The 20,115-nt window shown below is 38.7% G+C and overlaps 1 protein-coding gene across 9 annotated transcripts in view; it reads left to right on the forward strand.

Annotated features, from left to right (window-relative positions):
- LOC106744384 overlaps positions 1 to 20,115 on the forward strand; it is an 87,016-nt gene that overhangs the window by 59,847 nt on the left and 7,054 nt on the right. For 6 of the 9 annotated variants that reach the window (XM_014619091.1, XM_014619093.1, XM_014619092.1 and 3 more), the window contains 5 exons: positions 1,891 to 2,002; positions 6,783 to 6,937; positions 10,180 to 10,264; positions 11,411 to 11,682; positions 12,743 to 12,901. In XM_014619091.1, the coding sequence (XP_014474577.1) occupies positions 1,891 to 2,002; positions 6,783 to 6,937; positions 10,180 to 10,264; positions 11,411 to 11,682; positions 12,743 to 12,901 (783 nt within the window). The remainder of the gene's footprint in view (positions 1 to 1,890; positions 2,003 to 6,782; positions 6,938 to 10,179; positions 10,265 to 11,410; positions 11,683 to 12,742; positions 12,902 to 20,115) is intronic. The other 3 variants (XM_014619098.1, XM_014619100.1, XM_014619099.1) reach the window with 3 other exon arrangements.

Raw genomic sequence — 20,115 nt, forward strand, 5'->3', positions numbered from 1 at the left:
CTTCAAATGTCTTCTATTGTACTCTCTTTGATGCTATCCGAGTCGAAATCTTAAGCTCTACATTAAGTCTTGAAGTGGAAAATACGAAAATAAGCACAATAAGTGCTCCTTTAATACTATAAAAAGAATTTCTACATCAGATTTTCAAATAGAGAAAACGACAATAACCATATTTATAGCATCAAAGAAGCACAATAGAAGGTCTTTGAACACTTAATGTAGAACTAAATTAGACTTAAAGTAGGACTAAAATTTCGACTCGGATATAAATGCGAAGTTATTTCTCTTTTTTTCGCTTAAAGGTTTAATGTAGAATTTAAAATTTCCTCTCGGGAGGTCTAAATTCCTTTTTTAACATCAAAGGAGCACTATTAACCCTTTGGGTACATTTGACGAGTGAGACTCGTCATCTGTTTACTTGGGTATAAAATGTATTACTTTTACATATTAATCCATATAGCGACAAATTAAATCCGTCCCATGGGCATAAAAATCTTCAAATAATTCAGTACTCAAAGAGTTAATGCTGCTTTAATGCTACAAATGGAAAGTTATTTCCGTTCCTCTGTAAATGGATTTAATGTAGGATTTAAATTTCGACTCGGGTCGTCCTCGTTGTTTCTCACCATTACACAATGGTCTGAACATAAAAATTTTGGGTCAAAACTCTGAATCTTGATAAAAACGATTTTTATATGCAAAAAATGTCTTTAAAAGAAAAATTAACTATAAATGATTCAACATTTATCTTACCTTTTTTTAGATAAATACAAAATAACTTCATTTTCTGAATAGCTTCTTTTAAAAGGTGCATCATTTTTTTTCTTACGATATCTTTGAAAGGAATTTATATCATTTAGTCGAATATTTCTATTTTTTTATTCTCTTCAAGTCTCGTGCAGTGTCTGATAGAACACGTCATACAGATTTAAAAAAGGTCAATTATTTTCAAAACATATAGAAAGGCGCAAAATGAACATAATAAATTTTAATAGTATAAATGTTGACGATTATTACACAATTGTAATATTTTTTCAGGAACTTTCCGAAATTCTTGAAAACCGTAAAAAAACGTTTTTCCATCTAAAAGATGCGTTATTTCAACCACAAATCTAATTATTGTCTCGCTTCAGAAATAAGAACGCAACATAATTTAAAAATACTTGCTTCGTAATATGTTATTTTAACGTATTAAATGTATATAAAGTTGCTAACATCATTTTTAAAGTAATATAATATATAGCACAATTTTGATATTGTGACAGATATGAGTAAAAATTACCTTTCACTAAACAATATTTTTAATATTATGTGCCAATAAGCAATAAGAGAATAATAAATGATAACAATTTATGATTATTTGATAATAGAACATCCTATAACTGCGTTTATATCAAATTAAAGTAAAACTTGAAAAATTACTTTTAGCTAAGAAATATCAGTCTCAGATTACTGTCGTGTGTTATCGAACGTTATTCGTATTATTTGCATTAAACTGATAATAACCGAAATAATCCTTTTTTAACGAACATTGTTCTACACTGCACGTGGAAAACAAATCTCGTTTGCGCGAATATTTCATTTACGTATCATTTTATTTCGCAAATCTTTCAATTAAATTTATAATAAATTACATTTGATATATGTAAAAGAAATTTGAAAAAATGCTTCGAAAATACGTCGGAGCTTCATTTTATCACGAAGAGAATAAATATCGTTTTTTCTACATTCACGAATACACGTTTATTGTTTTCCAAAGGATTATCAGTTTATCGAGTTCTTCGAATTCGCCGCTTTGTTATTTCATTAGTCGCACCAATCGGCTAATGATTCGGTGCTCTATTCCTTTAAAACGAGACGCGTTGATGACCATTTCATCGCTACTTGCAGAAGCGCCGAGAGTAACCTGTACACAAAGGTAGCCGAGTTGCAGGAAGATATTTCACTGAAGCGCTTCGACCTCGGAGTGGCACAACTGCGTTTGGCTGCGGTGCAGGCACAGGTACGTGCGATTTTTCGTCCACGCGTTTATTATTTCACCAGTTTCCAATCCCACAACCCGCACATTTGTTACTCCCCGTTCGTGTCTGATACAAAAGCAATGTATTGGTACGTTTACGCGACCTGTCCATTACAAAACGTGCATGCAGAACAGACACACTCTTCTCTCTCTTGTTTTTTCTCTCCTTTTTATTTATTATGTCACTGCACGAAACTAAATGAGAAAGAAGAGAGAGAAAGAGTGAAATACACGTACTCTCAAATAGGTTCTTCCGCGAAACTCACGTATGCAATGCAGCGACCAGAATAGCATGCAACATCGCGCGAAATATAGCATATATTACACGAAGTGAAAAACTCGACTTACATTTTAGCATAGACATTCTATATTTAACCTCTCTGTGCTCACGACCTGAAATTGATCAGGTATCTGTACCGTACATTCCATCCGTCCATTTCATCCAATTTGTTCAATCGCACGTGGCTCCGAGCTGCGCGTTTCACAATATACAAAGTAGATACATCAACGAGTGACTTCGTGCTCAATCACTCGAACGTTGTTAATTTCAAGCGTAAAGCATATCAATTTATCGGATCTTACAGGCATAGTAAATTGTTGTGCTAATTAATTAAGCAACAAGCGAAAGTCGGTGATAGTGAAGTGCGATGTAATTATCTGCATGTTTAATTATATTGTGTAAAACGCTGCCTACGAGTAAGAAAATAATTAAAAACGCACAAAACTTGGTTTACGAAATTAAACTGCGCAAAAAACTTTATTTGATCTTAGAATGGTCCAGCTTTAATTTGTCTTTTGATATTCATATTTGGATAACTATAGCCAAAGTCTATAAAATGCTTGATTTTCTTTTCTGTAATTTTTTTCGTAATATTTAACAATTATTATATTAATCATTAGTTCGACTTCACTTCTGCCAATATTCATAGCCGAATTTTATATTTAAGGCCTCCTTAATTAATTTTCAAATACTATATGACTTATTTCATTGGTTACGAAACACCTGAAGATGAATTTAAAAAGTCCTTAAATATCAAGCCTGACTATAAATACCGGCATTAGAATATGGCGATGTTATCTGGTCTCCATATTAGATTGATCGATGCATTCTGATCGAACGTGTTCAACATCGATTCTTTCGTCGTATAAGTTATCACATTTGGACAGCCTATGTCGATCTGCTGCCATGATTACCAGCAGATCCAACGAGATATCGATATTCTATCTTTAGCTAATAGGAGGGTTATCGCTGATCTTATATTTCTGCAAAATTTCTTGGTCGGATGCATGGACTGCCCTGATTTATCGAAGCTTGTCAGTTAAACGTTCCGAATAGAAATTTAAAGAGATGTCTGTCATTTACTCTCTAAATTTCTTGCAGTGAAATCTCCACTCTACAAATGGAGTGACGGAAGCCAAGTAACTCGAATTGGAATGAATTTTCATTCTTATGGAGTAAATTCTTTTACCCTATGACGCGGAGTGAATAATTTCAGTCTCTGTCGTGAAGTTCCACTCGAAAAATTAAGTAATTATCGGATCACTCGAATTAGAGTGACTTTTCACTCTTATAAAGTGAATTATTTCATTCCGTATGGTGGATTGAATATTTTCATTTCGTGTGAAATTTAACCTAACTTAATGTAATAACGTATATTATAAGCAACAAGATGATCGAACTTTACTGTAACTGTAACTCGTGATTATAGGCAATGTGAAATTTACTTATCAATCAGGACAAGATGGCGTGATGCGAGATACAGCAGACTCAAGATTCCGAAGTTTAGAGTTCAAATCTAGCCAGTGGTGTAAACATATAAATTTTTTAAATATAATATAAATGGAATTAACCAAATAGTATATAATTGAGGAGATTTTTAGAGAAAATTATTAATAATATATTAAGAATAACGCAATCAGAAATAATATATTTATACGTTAAAGAATATAAATTAAAAGAATTCGCTCTTTTTAAAATAAAACGTTCGCTCCAATCGAATGAAACACTCACTCTACGGTTAAAGTGGAACATTCACTTTTGTGTGAAAAGTGAAATGTCACTGCATTTTGAGTGGCAATATTTTCACTATTGTTTGGAGTAAATACTCACTCGTTTCGAATGAGCTTTCATTCCAAGAAATTTGAAGAATACAATCTCCTGATATCTTACATTACATGCAAAATTCAACGCAATCAATCGCTTGAGTATATTGGCCGATGCGATATTCGATTAACATCTATTTCTTTAATATATCTCATAACTCTGTCTTATTAGATCTTTATTTTGATATTCTTGCAATTTTTTTTGTATACTTTTGATTCAGTTATTATTGTAATTTTATTGTTTCTTTGCATGTAATGCAAGCATATGCAGCTAATTGTGTAATTTTGTATTTTTCTTTCAAAGAAAATATTGCTTTCTCGTTTAATAAGTAATAATTTGATTAACTCGCTTTTATATTCATGCCGCGAAACGAAATTGATCTCATCCGAAGAACTACTAATATATCTCTGAAAAATTCTATGTTATCAGAACATAATAGAAACATATAATAATAGAATATAAATTCTTTGTGCTATTTTATATTTCATTTATTCCTCGTGTAAAACATAGTCACGTTTTTGGAGCAGGTTGATCTTTCACGAAAATCCAACGTTTTCTTTGTTTTCTTGCACTGCAATTCGGCTCTATTGTCACCCTCTAGACTCGGCAACTCAATAACGTCCGCAGGAAAATGAACCGAAATTGAAATACAACGTGTACAAACGAGGGTATCGTCGAGCGTGCGGGAGGGAAGGCCGTTGTAAATGTTTGCCGACGCGGTTTGCTCGTCAGGTAAATTTCGGCGGCGTAATTTCCTGAGGGATCTGACGTTCGCAAACACAAGGAGAGAGAGAGAGAGAGAGAGAGAGTCTCGTCTACCGAAAGTTCGCAAAGCGAAGTGCAAGTGGTCATTCACTGGCGCGATTGGTCATTCATCGGAGAACTTTAGCCTAAACGCCGGATAAATACTGTGCGCGCAATCGCGCGACATGCGCGCTCGCAACTGGGTCATCGGCGAGCACGAGCGAGCGTCTGAAAATCCATTCCTGGCCTCGCCGAGTCCGTCTATCCAGGTCAGGCGAGCAGGATCGGTCTCGGCCGCGCGCTGTCGTTTACTACTACTCGTCGATACTCCTCGTCGCGCCTCAACGATGGGTTGGACTACATTGCGTACGCGGGTCGTTAGTATTTTTCTGTCGCATCTTCCACGTCAAATGGTCATCCTTGCGGTTGCTGCTCACGAGCTGAGGTCGCCGAGCACCCTGGTTGAAAAGTAGTGCCCGATATAGTGCTACGACGAGCGTGCACCGAGACACGATCGTGAACGAAGTTTCGGACAATCTCTGTTCGCGTCTCCGTTGCAAATCTCAAAGCCGTCATTCCGCCGAGTTCGTGTGATTTGATTCGTGTCGCAAATTGATACACGCTGAGGCAAAGTTTTCGTCTGGTATTTTTAATATGCGCGCGATATTTATCGGACGCAAAGTAGTTATTCGTTGTCGGCGCACAAAGGCGCGCGAGCAACGTTGCGATCGCGAACAATGGCTGGGTATGTTCGTCAATGGTTACAGGGATCAATGAAAGTTGACATGTACGCCCATGCGGCACGGAAAATGGACCGACCGCACGATTGTGTGCCTCCGTATGTTTCCGGTGGAAAACGCTTCAACCAGGGTGGATGTATCGACGCGTCCGTTTCCTTCTCTTTTTTTCTTTTTCGGGATGACGCGTATCACTACGTGCGTGTCGCGCGACAAAACGCAAAAGGGGAGTCCCTTCAATCTTTCCTTCGAGTCGTGAATAAATATCCTCCTCGTGGTGAAAACGCGAGCGATACCGCTTCGATCGAGCGAAAAATCGAGCTCGTAATTTATCTGCTGCATTTTTTAGAGGCGACCGATAGGGAGTGACCATTTTCATTCGTTCGTCGAGGGAGCCGCTGAGGGAGGCGTTTCGCGTCACTGCGCGAAACTCGCGAGCAGACTCGCGCGCGCGAACAAGAGCCACGTGATGCGGTCCTCGTGAACGCGCGCGGAAATTTTTCTTATTCAGACGGCCGACATACGCGGATAATAACAGAAAGCGAGTCGGCTGGTAATAACACGTGATTATAGACTAAACCCGTTGGTGCCATGTGACTATATAGTGAGACTCGCTCCTTAGTCATTCATAGCGGCATGTAAACACGCAAATTGGTATACAACGAAGCCGCGTTTCCTTTATAGGTCGACGATAATGGACTCTTCTTCCTTTCAATTTGCATAAACTTGCACAGAGAGTGCCCTAGATCACGTTTGCATTCACACACAGATTTGCCGACCGATGCTTCCTCATCGTTGGTAATATCGTGGGATGCCGTTTTTCTGCAATCTCTTTCGGCATTAAATATTGAAGCAGCTAACAGCTGAGCTTCTTATTGAAATTTTAAAGCAATATCTAATTGAAATTAAACCAGGGTCAAAGTTCCGTCAATATTTGCGCCACTAAAACTTCAATGTCATGCCTCCATCTTCTGAAAACTCAATTACTCGAGATTCTTTCTCAGATTTCGTTATATCGACAGCGAAATGAACCGACCTTCGTTTACCCGGCAACCGTGGCAACGTCGAAGAGAATTTTACATATTAAACAATTATCAAGCACACATATTAGAATAATTAATACCGAATTAATCATCAAGACGCGTCATATGGGTCGCTTGTGCTTTACGAATTGCAGAAGGAGCTGTTCGGCGGTGGAGAGGCTGGTCAGCCGGACGGTATGGCCAGTCGGAAGATGTCAAACGGCTCGACCGGAAGTCCCAAGCTCAAATGGCTGAAAGCGTTCAAGAGCTTGAAGACCAGCTCACCCACCACGCCGCCGCTATCCGACAAGTGAGCCACTTATTTCCTTTCCAACTATCGTCAATCTCCACGTGCATGCCGCGAAAACGCCGGCAAAGTTTCCGACGCGACGGAGATGATTTTCTACCGGGCGACACCGGAAAAAAAACCACGTCCGCTCCGTGTTACTTGAACGCTCGTTCCGAAAGACGAAAAAAGGATTACTTCATTGCCCGAGCACACGGGTGTCAACCTTATTTCTGTATTTTTTCTTTATCTGCACTTTGTACCGTGTCTCTGAAAAGTAGACTTCCTGTAATAAGAGTTACATAAAAGTGACGATTATTATTACTGATTGGTTGAGCTATTATATATGACGGATCGGCGTAACTATAGAGAGTTATTATATTTTGTTGATACATAGAGGAGAAGATGGTCCTTGCAGGTATTATGCTTCCCTTTAATATCTCCGCTATTAAATGCTGAATTCAAATAATTACCCTGGTCGAAATTTTAGTCCTAGTTTAAATCTATCTTAGTTCTAATTTAGTTTTACATTAAATATTCGAAAGCCATCTAGTGGATTCCTTTGGGGCTACAAACAGAAAAGTTATTGCCGTTTTCTTCACTTGAAGACTTGATGTAGAACTAAAATTTAGATTTCTAGAGAACTAATGTCCCTGTGTAGCATTAAAAGAGCGCTTATGTTTCTTTGATGTTACAAGTGGGAAATTATTTCCATTTCCTCCACTTGAAGACTTAACGTAGAATTTAAAATTTCGACTCGGGTACTTATGAAATGAATTACTTAGTAACCCGTCGTTACATGGTGGCGGTAATATTAAAAATATACAAGTTAACTGATATTTATTATAACGTGTTTTTATTTTCAAGTATTTCGAAGCGTTTTCAAGATATATTTTAGCATTTAATTACGCATACTTTCTCATTCTTCTTAAACTTGGGCGTATTATCACACAAGTATATATATACTTAAATATTTTATCCTTTATTTAACATTTTATTTCGCTATACATATTTCGAATTATGCAAAGTTAGTTTTTAAAGTCTATTTTTGTGTGGGACCATTATTACTCCTGTTTCTCTTCGATTATGTAATGTCGCCATATTTTTATAACATCCTACGTAATAAATGTTTCATAACTTTAAAACTCGATTGAACAACACTTTGCCGAGTGTAATTATTAAGTTTTCAATTTAAAATACTGATTATTAACAATATTGTACAAAATGTAAGTGAGAGGCTATACTACTAACTTTTCCTCTACATATGTCGACATATATATCGATAGCGTGTTGTATGTTTGTGCCGAGATTGTAATATTTCCTACAATTTAATATACTTTTTCATTAAAAAAGTATTTGTGTGTGTTAATCATAACTATCCTTGTCTCATTGCTAATTTTTCTTTCGATACACACACATACATCTCCCACACAACAGAAATGCCCAAAAAACATCATAGAAATATCCTACAGACGTCGCGATATCTTTAAGATACATTTGGGATATTTCTGCTGTGTGGGTTAATTTGACAGAGTTGTTAGTGTTATAGTGAAAGAAAGCGCAATGGATTCAATTCTAAATTTTAAGTGTTGGTAACATTGTTGCGTCTATAAGGGGGCGCCTAGAAACGGTAGCGATTTGTCACAACTCTTATTATAGGAATTTTACTGAAGAATAGACGATAGCGCGACGTGTATGTACACTCGTGGGATTCGCAAACCGAAATGAGCGAGATAAAGCGCGATGTAAACAAAGCAACCTTTATCAAAGACCGAAATCTTCTCTCCAAATATTTACGAGCGTGAAATGCGAGCGTGTCACGAATTTGTTTCTCCTCAAGATTCAAAGGAAATAAGAGAAAAGAGAGATTGTTTTGCGGATCCTACGTGACGTTTTGCATGAACGGACGTCACATCGAACGTTCCTCGAAAGAGTTAGATGTCGCTTCGCCGATGAGAGCGTAGACAAGTGGTCGATTTGAGATTATACCCAAGTTTTTCTCTCGTTATTACTTCAATAGAGAATTTAGAAATCTGTCGCAGAGTGTTTTAGAACGTTCAGAATTAGCAGGACTAAAGAATAGGAAGACAGCCGTAGTCGTCGTAGCGTTGTTACCTAACGTCATTGTGTAATCTGATTAAGCGCAAAAGCTTTCGCGCGCACGCGCGCGAGAAAGATTCCCGTTTGCGTTTCACAAATTTTACAGCGCGCGAGAAAGACGTCGCGCATTGACGGATACACACAAATGCACAATAGGCTACGAGGTCGGAAAAATGGCCATAATTCTAAGTTTAATTAGATTGTTACCAAAAGCTGTATTTAGTAATTTTTTGGATCGATAATCATAAATCCGAAGTCAGATACACAAAGTTTAAAATAACAGATTCAATATAGCGGAGCAAAATGCAAAAAGTTGTCATATTTTAATATTGATTTGTTTTTATAGGTTTTTAGGGTTGCTGAAACACAAATCCAAGATCAGAATTGCAAAATTAAAAATGGCGGAATCAATATTAGGCAGACCAAGATATAAAAATATAATCGTATTTATTTTGTATTTATTTAAAATGAACACTATTGTGTTGATTTGTAAATCTTTTTTGTGAAGTATATAAAAATGGGCATGATTTTCTTAATATATTTGCAAATGCGCATCTAGTGATGCCTTACTTTCAGTGGTAAAGCGATTATCGCCAATTATTAGATTTCGACAGAGCTTTCATAGTTTTAAAACTATATTCCGAGATAATATAGATAATAAAATGCTACTTGAATATCGATTTATTGCCAAAGTTCTAATATAATTTTTTTAAGTAGTTTGTATCTTAATAACAAAAGATTAACAGATATTTTATCCTGAATATATAATAAAATTAACGATTTTCTTCTCAAATAAAATTAATTGTATAAAAACTATATTTTAAAAGTTCAAATGGCTGCTACGTGGACGGTAATAATATAATTATCATGAAATTTTGAAAAAAGCTGCAAGAAAAGCTGCATATTACGATAAAATACTCTTCCATGTTATTCTTTGAATTAAATTCTGGCCACTTTTTTAAGCTTACTACCCTATCCATAGTGAAACAGTGCAAACGGAATTTTTCTCGCCCCGATAGAATCGACGTTGTCGCGAAGTCAATTTTCGAGACGAGGGACTTTCGCGCGATGCTCTCGTAGAGCTGAACCGCGTTCGGCGCGCACTGTAAGTTTCCCAATTAGGGGAAGCATAGACGTTAGACAAAAGGGACTTTGAATAACCGTAGATACTGTTTTGCGAATGCTCGACTAATAAAGAGGAAAGCAGGCGACCATATACCACGCAGTTTCCACCGTCGTCGCGATGTCCAGGTAAGTCTTTCCTTCACACGAATATACTCATTGCTGATACAACCGTGCGATTCCGCCTGTAATAACATGTTTGCGTGTGCGTTGGAGAAGCGGATAAATACCACTTAAAGTGCTGTGAAAGCGAGAGAGATGCCGTCGCATCGCGCACGCAAGTCGTTTAATATCTAATAATTCAGTATCGCAAAATCACGCGTCTCTTTTTTCCTCTCTTTTTTGAAAGAGATGTACGTATTGCGTTTAGCTTTAAGTGTTAAACAGAGAGTTAATTGGTTTTCCATTTCATTCGTTCCGTGCAGTACGTGTCATGTGTTCGTCCTAATTGCCTTATTTTACGGAAATGAGAGTTCATTTCACTAAAACACGAGCTAATTAAATGAAAATCCGCGCAGCATCGAGATCCTCGCAAGCTCCGCGTGTGACGTTTCGCTTTGACGCCGTATTACTCACGCGGCTGAAGTTAGAATAAAGTCAAACTCGGGATACATAACACCACGGCTTTTCGTATATTATACGCAGAGAAGCGCGCACCACGTTCTTTTCGGTATAAAATTTCGCCAACCGGGAAAAATATTGCGCGCTATAAAGTTCCCATGCATGAATACATCGTGTTTTCATTTTGCACTAATATAACGAATAAAAGCTCGCTGAATAGCAGCGTTTTCCTCTCCTGTTGGATTATCCCTCTCTCAAAAATTAAAATAATACACCGTGAAAATATATCTCTTTTTTTATTTCATCCGATGTATTGCGACAGAAGCACAAAATTTCGGGATATGAGAGAGAGAGAGAATGAGTGAGGGAGAGAGGGAGGGGGGGGGGAAGAGAGNNNNGGGGGGGGGGGGGGGAAGAGAGTAGAAAATTGCGATAGCTCGTGTAAGCTCTCGCGCAAGCTTAACACGCAATTCACCTGTGTATCGAGCGCAATTCACAATTCGTTATTCCGCAGCTATATACTCTTTAATACACTCGGCAAAGGCTCCCTCCGCGCGCGTAACAAGCGATAATAAAGAATAACAAACTTTTTGGCGCGTTTTTTTCGCAAAAGAGAAAATAAAGCTAAGAGAAAAAGAGAGAACGCTATGTGAGCTTCCGACAGAGACGATCCGAGGAGCCCGGCGTTTCAACGACTGCGATCGATTTTTGCAGGAAGAGCCTGGAGTCCGAGGGCGGGCACACCTGGCGCGAATACACCTACCGCAAGATCACACCGTGCGACGCGTGCGGCCAGGTACTGCGCGGTCACAGCCGTCAGGGTGTCCGATGTCGCGGCTGCAAGGCCAACGCGCATACGGACTGCACGAACATGGTGCAGCCAGCGCTCTGTCCGAGCCTGGCGCCGAAGAAAGGCGGCGGTATACCATTGCTGAGGCGGCAAAAGACCCAGGTAGCCGACGAGGTGCCGTCGGCGTCCGAGCACAGTGAGTAACAAGCTCCCACGATGAACTCGCCGTGCTTCTCTTTCTTCCCCGCCGCCCATCCACCAACGCCATCGCCAACGCTACCGCCAGCGACACGCGACACGCTCTCTCTCTCATTGTCGAGGACGCTTTTTAACGCCGTTGTCTTGCCGATCGGGTATTCCTCCTCTTTTCTCCCATTGTTTGAGTTTCTCATCGCTTCTTTCTCTTTGTGTTTTTTCTCTTTTTTATTGTTCTTTCCGCAGTAGAACATCGGGTTCATGCACACAACGCATCGTTAAAAATCGTTGGTAATTCATTGGGAGGTACGTTCAAATGCCACAACGCATTTGTTTCGAGATTTTTTCCCCGTTGCATTTTATCGCACGGCGACGGCGAGTGAGTGTGTCCAAACGGGGGAGAGAGAGAGAGAGAGAGAGAGGGTAGAAATAGAAAAATGAGAATTATTAATGAACCGACTGCTTCCGTCGCGTCCGGGAGAGAGTCAGTTTTTAATTTTGCAGTTGGAAAACCTCCACGATTCGACTCCATTCACTCGCCGATATTTTATGTAACTTTTGTAAAGAGTGGAGAAAGCGACAGCGAACGAGCGCTCGTTCGTAATTTACGAAGTGCGCTCGCACAGAGAGAACAATATTTCTTATTCCTGACTGAGAAGGAACATCTTGAAGCGTTTCTCTCTCCCGCGTATATTTAATTGGATGACATTTTTCCGCGAACTCAATATCAAATATTATAGCAATATCGAATAGTGGAAGCTTTTTAAATTAAGATCGCATCGAATGAAACTCGATATTACATTCGGGAACAGAGAGCTTCCTGTTTATCCGCCGCGATTTTGACGCACGTGACGGTAAGTTTGCGCTCACGCCTCAATTGCGTCTGTTGCGCGGTGCGATCGCAACGTACCGTCTCTCTTATCATTTGTTAACACTGAAAAAAAGAAAGAAAAAAAAAGAGAAGAAGAAGACAGATGCGCGATCGAGCGCGTGAGCCGGGAATCACCGAATGCGAAACTGTCGGTGCGCAATTTGCATGTCTCTTTATCCCGTGTGGGTAGACGTGGACGCCATATACCAGGTGCTGAAGCAGGCTGGCGAGATCCGTGGAAACTCGACAAACTCACCACCTACGCCTCCCACAGCAGAACATCCCTCCTCCGGTGCAGCACCTTCGTCAGCGAGGGCCTCTTCCCATCCTTGTTCCTCGTCCACTTCTGGTAAGACGCACCGCCGAATTCCCGTCGATCTTGGAACTCACCGATAGGAAGCCCCGAAATTCTTCTAAACAGTAACGCGACACTGGCTCTTCTGAGACTCCGAAATCTCTCCGACAGGATCTCAAAATGAAAGAATTTAATCTCTTTGAACATTGTTTTATTAAATAGTCGATTCTTTTTTATTATATCGTCGAAATTTCTCTTGTCAAATTCTGCACCGTAAAGTGTGGACAATAATTTTTAATTTAGAATTTTTGGCAGCGTCTTAAAAGAAATACCTTACACCCGGAAATGTGCTTCAATCCGCTATTGCGGGTAGACGTGGAATGTAATATCGGAAACTCGTCTTTGACAGTCAACACGACCGTAAACGCGAAACGCATCGAAATAATCGGGGCATGCCGTCGTAGTACTGGAGCAAACATGTTCCTCGAACATGTGTATCATAGTTTCTCTCGTTTGTTTTGCCGATACACCGATGTTTGTTATCGGCCATCCTCAAAGAGTAAGGGAGGCCGAGGCTAGTTGGGGGTAAGTCAGCTAATCGATTATTTTCTAACAAATTGCAGAATCGAGCAAGCAGAGATTTCAAACATGTCAAAGATGATTATGAAATCTATACTTGCTCGATTCTGTAACCTATTAAAAAAAAACAACAGAAATAATCAATCGGTTAATTTACCCCTTTACATAACTAGCCCCGGTTTCCCCTACACTATTTTCGTGTTCTTTCGCAAACTCTTTGTAAAAGCAGTGTGAATAATTTTTAAATATCTGTTATTATCATTGTAGTTACTATATATACTCACTATATTCAAAAGGGAGGAAGGTAAGAATATAGATCTCGTTTGATTAATCGCACTCGTCTTTTTACATTTACGAATTTAATTAACAACGCATTTAATTAACTTAAAGACGTTTTTACAAATCACGTATCCGAAAGGAAGATATCCCGAGATATTTCGCAATGTCTCGAATTTTCACGCTACTTATTCCGTATTCCTACCTTCTCCTTCATTAGTTAAGTTACCGCTACGTAACTGCTCTTACGTGTCACCTTTGATAAGCACGTGTTTGTATGTGTGTACGTCTTTATTATTATAGTTGCTCCAGTACTATCAGTTCCAAGGTCCGCAAAGTCAATCTATGTCTTTATGTAAAGCCGCTCGTCTTCTTCAGGGACATGACTCGTAATTCTCTGTCGGTTCTTTGATATACTTCTTTCTTCTTCTTCTTCTCCTTCTTCTTCTACGCCTATTTCTTTTTCTCTTGTGCTGTTTCTTTCTCTACTTCTTCTTCTTCTTCTCCGCCTTCTTCGCACATACCTCTTATCATTAAGATTGACTCGAGCGATTCTTAGAAGTAAGCCGCTACCGTTGACATCATCGTTGGTATTAATCGATACTGTTACTGCGTTATATCGATGAATCGTTATCGCTATATCTGTAGTGTCGCGTAAAGCGTTCATCACAACTGTCACGCCCATGACGACGAATGGTCGCCCGTTCAATCATATATCGCTCACGATGACGATTTCTCGGTTATCTTTATCTACGTTCGCCTCGTTTCATTTTAACCCTAGTTCTTATCGAGATATAACGAGCTGCATCATTAACAGTTTTGCACGTAAAATCGCGATGTAAACGTTACAGAGATTATCAGACGTACAGCTCGCTGTCATTATTAAGCAACAATGGGCGCCACGCTCGCTTCACGGTCTTCATTACGAATGTATTCAATTTTCTGAAGGAGTCTCGCTCGTCGAGCGCCACTCGGCCGAAATAGCCTCGGGGGATCGCGTTGATATAAGTTGAACGGGCCGACTTTTCGGACTCTGATTCGTCGTCGTCGTCGTGGGTGCCATTCCTTGACGAGAGAAATTCTTTATCGCTTCTCGCCCTTTTGACTTTTGTCGCGCGCTTATCACGAAGGCTTGTTAAGTTTCCTTCCTTGAGTTTCCAGCCCTAATTAGCTTCCAGACATCTGCTGTCATAACGACACACATTAATAGTCACAGTCATCGGCGATAACGACAATAGTGATAATAGCAATATAATTATTAATCATAGAGTTAATAATAATAATAATAATAGTTATAGCATCTCTAGAATATTTCTCCTCTTTTTCGTTATTTGGTCGTTTAATTGTATTGTAGATTCTTTATTTCTTCTTTTGCTCTTTTCTCGCAACGTTTCATTTTTTGCTTCTTTGACAATCGCACGCAAGTGCTCTCGTGCACTCTATGTGTCGCCTACTGCGACACGCAATTACGATATACCGTAGTGAGAGAATTTTCGCACGAATAAATCATTACGATCGAAATGGACGACAAGGAGCGAATAACGAAAAGAGAACCTCGCCGACTAACCCCGAGAGGACGGTAACGTCAGGATTTGGACCGGCCTGTGCTATCCTAACGACAATTATTAACGAGAATTTGTGAGAGAGCTTGACGATTTTTGCGTATAACAACCTAAACAACCTCGAAAGCGAAACCAACTGACACAAGTCTTTCCGAGGAAAGAATGGGAACGAACGAGAAAAAAGTCGAGAGTGAGAGGATGGGAGAGTGAGGGAGGGAGAGAAAGAGAGAGAGAGAGAGAGAAAGAGATAAAGAGAAATGCAATTAACCGCTAGAAGAGAAAGAAAATAGAAACTATCGGTATCCTTGAAATTTGATTGATCAGGACGCGGCAGCGGTGGATCCACTTCCGGTACGCGACCCTTCGGTCAGCCTCTGGTGCTGATGTCGCAGGAGTCGTCGCCGTCGACGTCCTCGCCGAAGACACCCGAGATGGAAGTGCAACCTCAGCGCGGTGCCAATAAGAAACGATGACGATGCGTCTCGTCTTGTCGCGTCTCGCGTCGGACAAATTGCATTCACGCGAGTGCATTCGAGTGCGTCTCTATACACGTGCCGGGAAGGATTCCTTTTTCGTGCGCGAAGAACGCGCTTGAGGGCACCGCGACATCGCCGACCTCATCGTTTTTCTTCCCTCCCGGCACTGAGTGCCGTCGATTTTATTTATTCGCGTGTGCGCCCCGCTTTCTTCTCTTTTCTCCCGCACGACCGGAGTATTTGATGTATATTTTTGAATATCCCATCGTACATTCGGATATTCTCGGACGATTGTTGCATTCAGAATCGAGTGGGCGATTTGTCACGAGAGTATAACGAATCTTACGGAAAATCAACATATTTTCAACAAATTTTACTTTTTACGAATCCTACACTCTGGAAGAATAAACATTTAAAAAATATCTGAAGAATGAAAAATATTTATTCATGGTTGTTATTAATAATATATTTATTTAAATCTAAATTTCTTTATTTTAAATGTAAAACAAACAATTATTTTCATGGAAAGTTATAGATTTAAAAAGATATATATTTTACAGTATTTAAGTTACTGTATTTTAATATACAGAAAAAAATTTGCTTGAATTTACTAGACGCTCAACAAACGCGTTTTGATTGAAGGAAACATAATTTCTGGTTACTATGACCCAAGTTTGGCTCTTATAACCAGATGTTCTGTTTCCTTCAATCAAAACGCGTTTGGTTTGTTCACTGTCTAGTCTAAATTCAATCAAACTTTTTCTCCCGCACATAAAAATACGAGGGCAGTCCGATAAGTACTTAGCCTACAAAAGAAAAACGAAAATTTTGGAAAAGTGGCGATTTATTTCTCAACATAGTCTCCTTTTAGCTCGATACACTTGACCCAACGATGCTTCAACTTCTTTAACCCATCTGAAAAATACGTTTTCTCGAAGTCTGCAAAGTAGGCCTCCGTGGCGGCGATGACCTCCTCATTCGACTCAAATTTCTGCCCGGCGAGTGACTTTTTCAAGTTTGGAAACAAAAAAAAGTCGCACGGGTCCAAATCTGGAGAATACGGTGGATGGGGCAGCAGTTCGTAGTCCAATTCGACCAATTTGGCCGTGGCGACGGCGGAGGTGTGAGCCGGTGCGTTGTCATGGTGGAAGAGTTCCACCATGCTTCCACACGCGGTCAAAACAAAACTACGAGTCCGATTCGGCTGAAATTTTGACAGTAGCCGTCTACGAGAATGTACTACACGATAGTAAATCTCTCTTGCGATAGTGGCGCCATCGGGCGATGAGGCTAAGTACTTATCGGACCGCCCTCGTATATATTAATATAAATGTGTTGTTAATACCTACTGAATAAATATTCTTTATTTGTTAGATATTTTTTCTTTCAATATACAGAATACAATTTTCTTTTAATAAATATCTTATTTAGAACCATCTGTTTGACAGCTGTTAAACAGATCGAAGACATCTGTTGTTTAAAACCATTACGAATCATATATTATCGAAACACGACACATTTTTTATCACTCTCCTAAAGAATTAAAATGAAGAGCAAACTAAAGTATGTGACTCAAGGAAATATGAAATTAGGCCAATAAGAGCCGCATTTGTTGGTGTGAGAATTATTATTATAAACGTACTAGGTGCGTTTGACACTGTCAAACATATTTACCTTCCCATATAATAATAATTCTCGTATCAACAACCTGCGTTGGCACTTATTGATCATATTTTTTTGTATATCACGAGAGCCTATACATATTTAATTTGTTGTGTGACTCGGTTTAAAAAGTTTCCTTGATTATTCACTATCGACATTTTAGTTCGTTGACTATTGATACGAACAAACAATTACGAATGAAAAATCTGAAAAGGTGGACATTGAAGAAATATCAAAAAAATATGCATTGACTGTACAGGACAAAATTGCCCATTCATTCTAATCAATCGACGAGATTCGACCGCCGCTCGTTCGGGGTGTCCAAGGAGAAACTTTTTTTTGCGTTCGCTAATTGACAAACACTAATGATGAAGCACTGAGGTAACAAGTGTCAAACGGATGCGTAAACGTCGAGTGAATGTGGGCGTCGATTCCCAGTCGATTCTCAGTCGAGTGATCCGGCTGTGCATATTAGTCGCTGTATATTATATGAGACGAGGAGAGAAGAACGATCAAAAAAAGGTCGCGTCTCTCACTCGAATCGACGATCGAACACGAAAACACACCGCGTGGACTCGAGTGGTGATATCGCCCGGCGAACTATTTTCAACCGAGATAATTAACCGGGCGCGCGCGCGCGCGATGAAGAGGAGCGATGTTTGGAAGCACACACGAGGAAAATACGTCCGGCTTGACGGAGGATGCCGGATGCGCGCAGGATCGCGCCGCCGGAATCACGCTGGATCGTGCGGGAAGAGCGGAGAAGGTACACGGCTTCCGATGTGGGTCGATTCGTCCGTAATGGCGCGGAAGTCGCACGCATTCCCCTATTTATCCGTCTATTATTACCCTTTCGCGTTGCCCTTTTTGGTCTGTTCTTTTTGGCCGAACTAGTTGCACCAGTTCGAGAAATGTACATTAAAAAACATTCTTATTTTGATACAATCTATATTCTCAATTTGTATGCGATGAAATTAGATTATATGGCGTTAATAACATTCTTGCTATTCAAGAATGATTTTCGTGAATTGAAAGTAAAAAATATTAGAAAAGAATGATATTTTCAAACCAAGAATTACAATTTCTTTAACTTAAAAGTACATTACTTTTACATGAATATATTTTATTCTTTGAAAAAAAAAATTTATATTATTAAGTTAACTTGTTGAAAGTTCTTATAATAACAATTTCTTTATTTTATTTCAAAACTGACGCAATAACATCATAAGAAGACAAAAGAGAATATATCGGAATAGGGGCCTAGATAGCTCAGTGATAAAAGTAAACGCTCAACATACGGAAGGTCCCGGATTCTGGTCTATAGCAATTCCGGCTTCCAGATTTTCTCTCCGACTCTTATAATAGCCAACTCTTATATCTAAAATCATCTTGAAATTATCTTCAGATATTATACGGGTCGCTTCACTAGCTGGCAAGCATCTGAGGATGAATCTAACCTAAGACGGTCTTATAATATAAGACTTGACTTATATATATATTATAATTATAATTTATATTATAAATCATAATATAAAAGCGTTCATGTTGTTGGAAAAAGATTAACTCAAAAAAATTGACTCAAATATAGAATTACTTAAAATAACACACTCATCTTTTTGATATAAATTCTTAATATGTCTCAACAAGATTTATTATTTTCAAAATAATCATATTATGCTGTTTTATTCAAGCTCTACGTAAGTACAGCTGTACTATAAGTGGACTATTGTAATATTCCAGTAAAATTATAATATTGTAATTCAAGATTATTAAGTTTTTGTAAAAATTTTACATATATATTCTTACATATTAAACAATGATATCATAGATTAGAACATAGAAGTCGTGAATTAATACTAATTTTTTTTTCTATGTACATACACATTGAAGCGTATGAAGCATCCGTACATGCGAAATTCTCATACTTCTACGTGTGTAAATTTTTTAAACTAGTGCTGCTGGTTCAGTTAAAAAGAACAGACCATTTGCATTCTCCGACCGCCGAACATCGTACGCGACAATCCATCGCACTTGGGAGTGTTTATCGATCGGATAGACGAAAAGAGTGTATACACGTTTTTCCTCCCTACTACGTGTGTCGCGGGAAACGTGCCGTTTCCGATATAGAACGCGCGATATATCGTGACGTACAGCTTGAATAAAAATTTAGATTTGATATACGCGTGTTCGTGTGCACGTGCGTGCGTACGCATATATGATATATGCACAGAGAAAAAGGTTTCTTTGGATTTAGTATGTGTGTGCTTGACATAGGTTTGTTTAATATATAAAGCATAATTTAATATAAAATATCTTTTTGGTTGAATGAAAATGCTGTTGTTTCACTAGAGTAAACCATGTTGTTTGTTAGAAAAGAAGCAGTATTATATTAAGGAAATAATACAGGGCGTCGCAAAAAAATGTTACCACACTTTGATTGTTTATAAAGTGTTTGTTAAATATCGTACAATTTTCTTTCAATGTTTATAACGAACTACATAAAGTGTGGTAACATTTTTTTGCGATACCATATATATATACAGTGGCGGACATATACTTACGTAGTTAGGAAAATTAAGTTTTATTCATTGTGTACTTATACTTTGCCATCAGATCTGAATCGATTAAACTTAGATTCGTCAGTAAAAATAACTCGAGACCATATATATAGATAAAAAAAATTTATCCATGTATATATATATATATATATATA

This window comes from Dinoponera quadriceps, unplaced genomic scaffold (assembly GCF_001313825.1).
Source record: "Dinoponera quadriceps isolate SergipeBrazil2010 unplaced genomic scaffold, ASM131382v1 scaffold777, whole genome shotgun sequence".
NCBI lineage: Eukaryota > Metazoa > Arthropoda > Insecta > Hymenoptera > Formicidae > Dinoponera > Dinoponera quadriceps.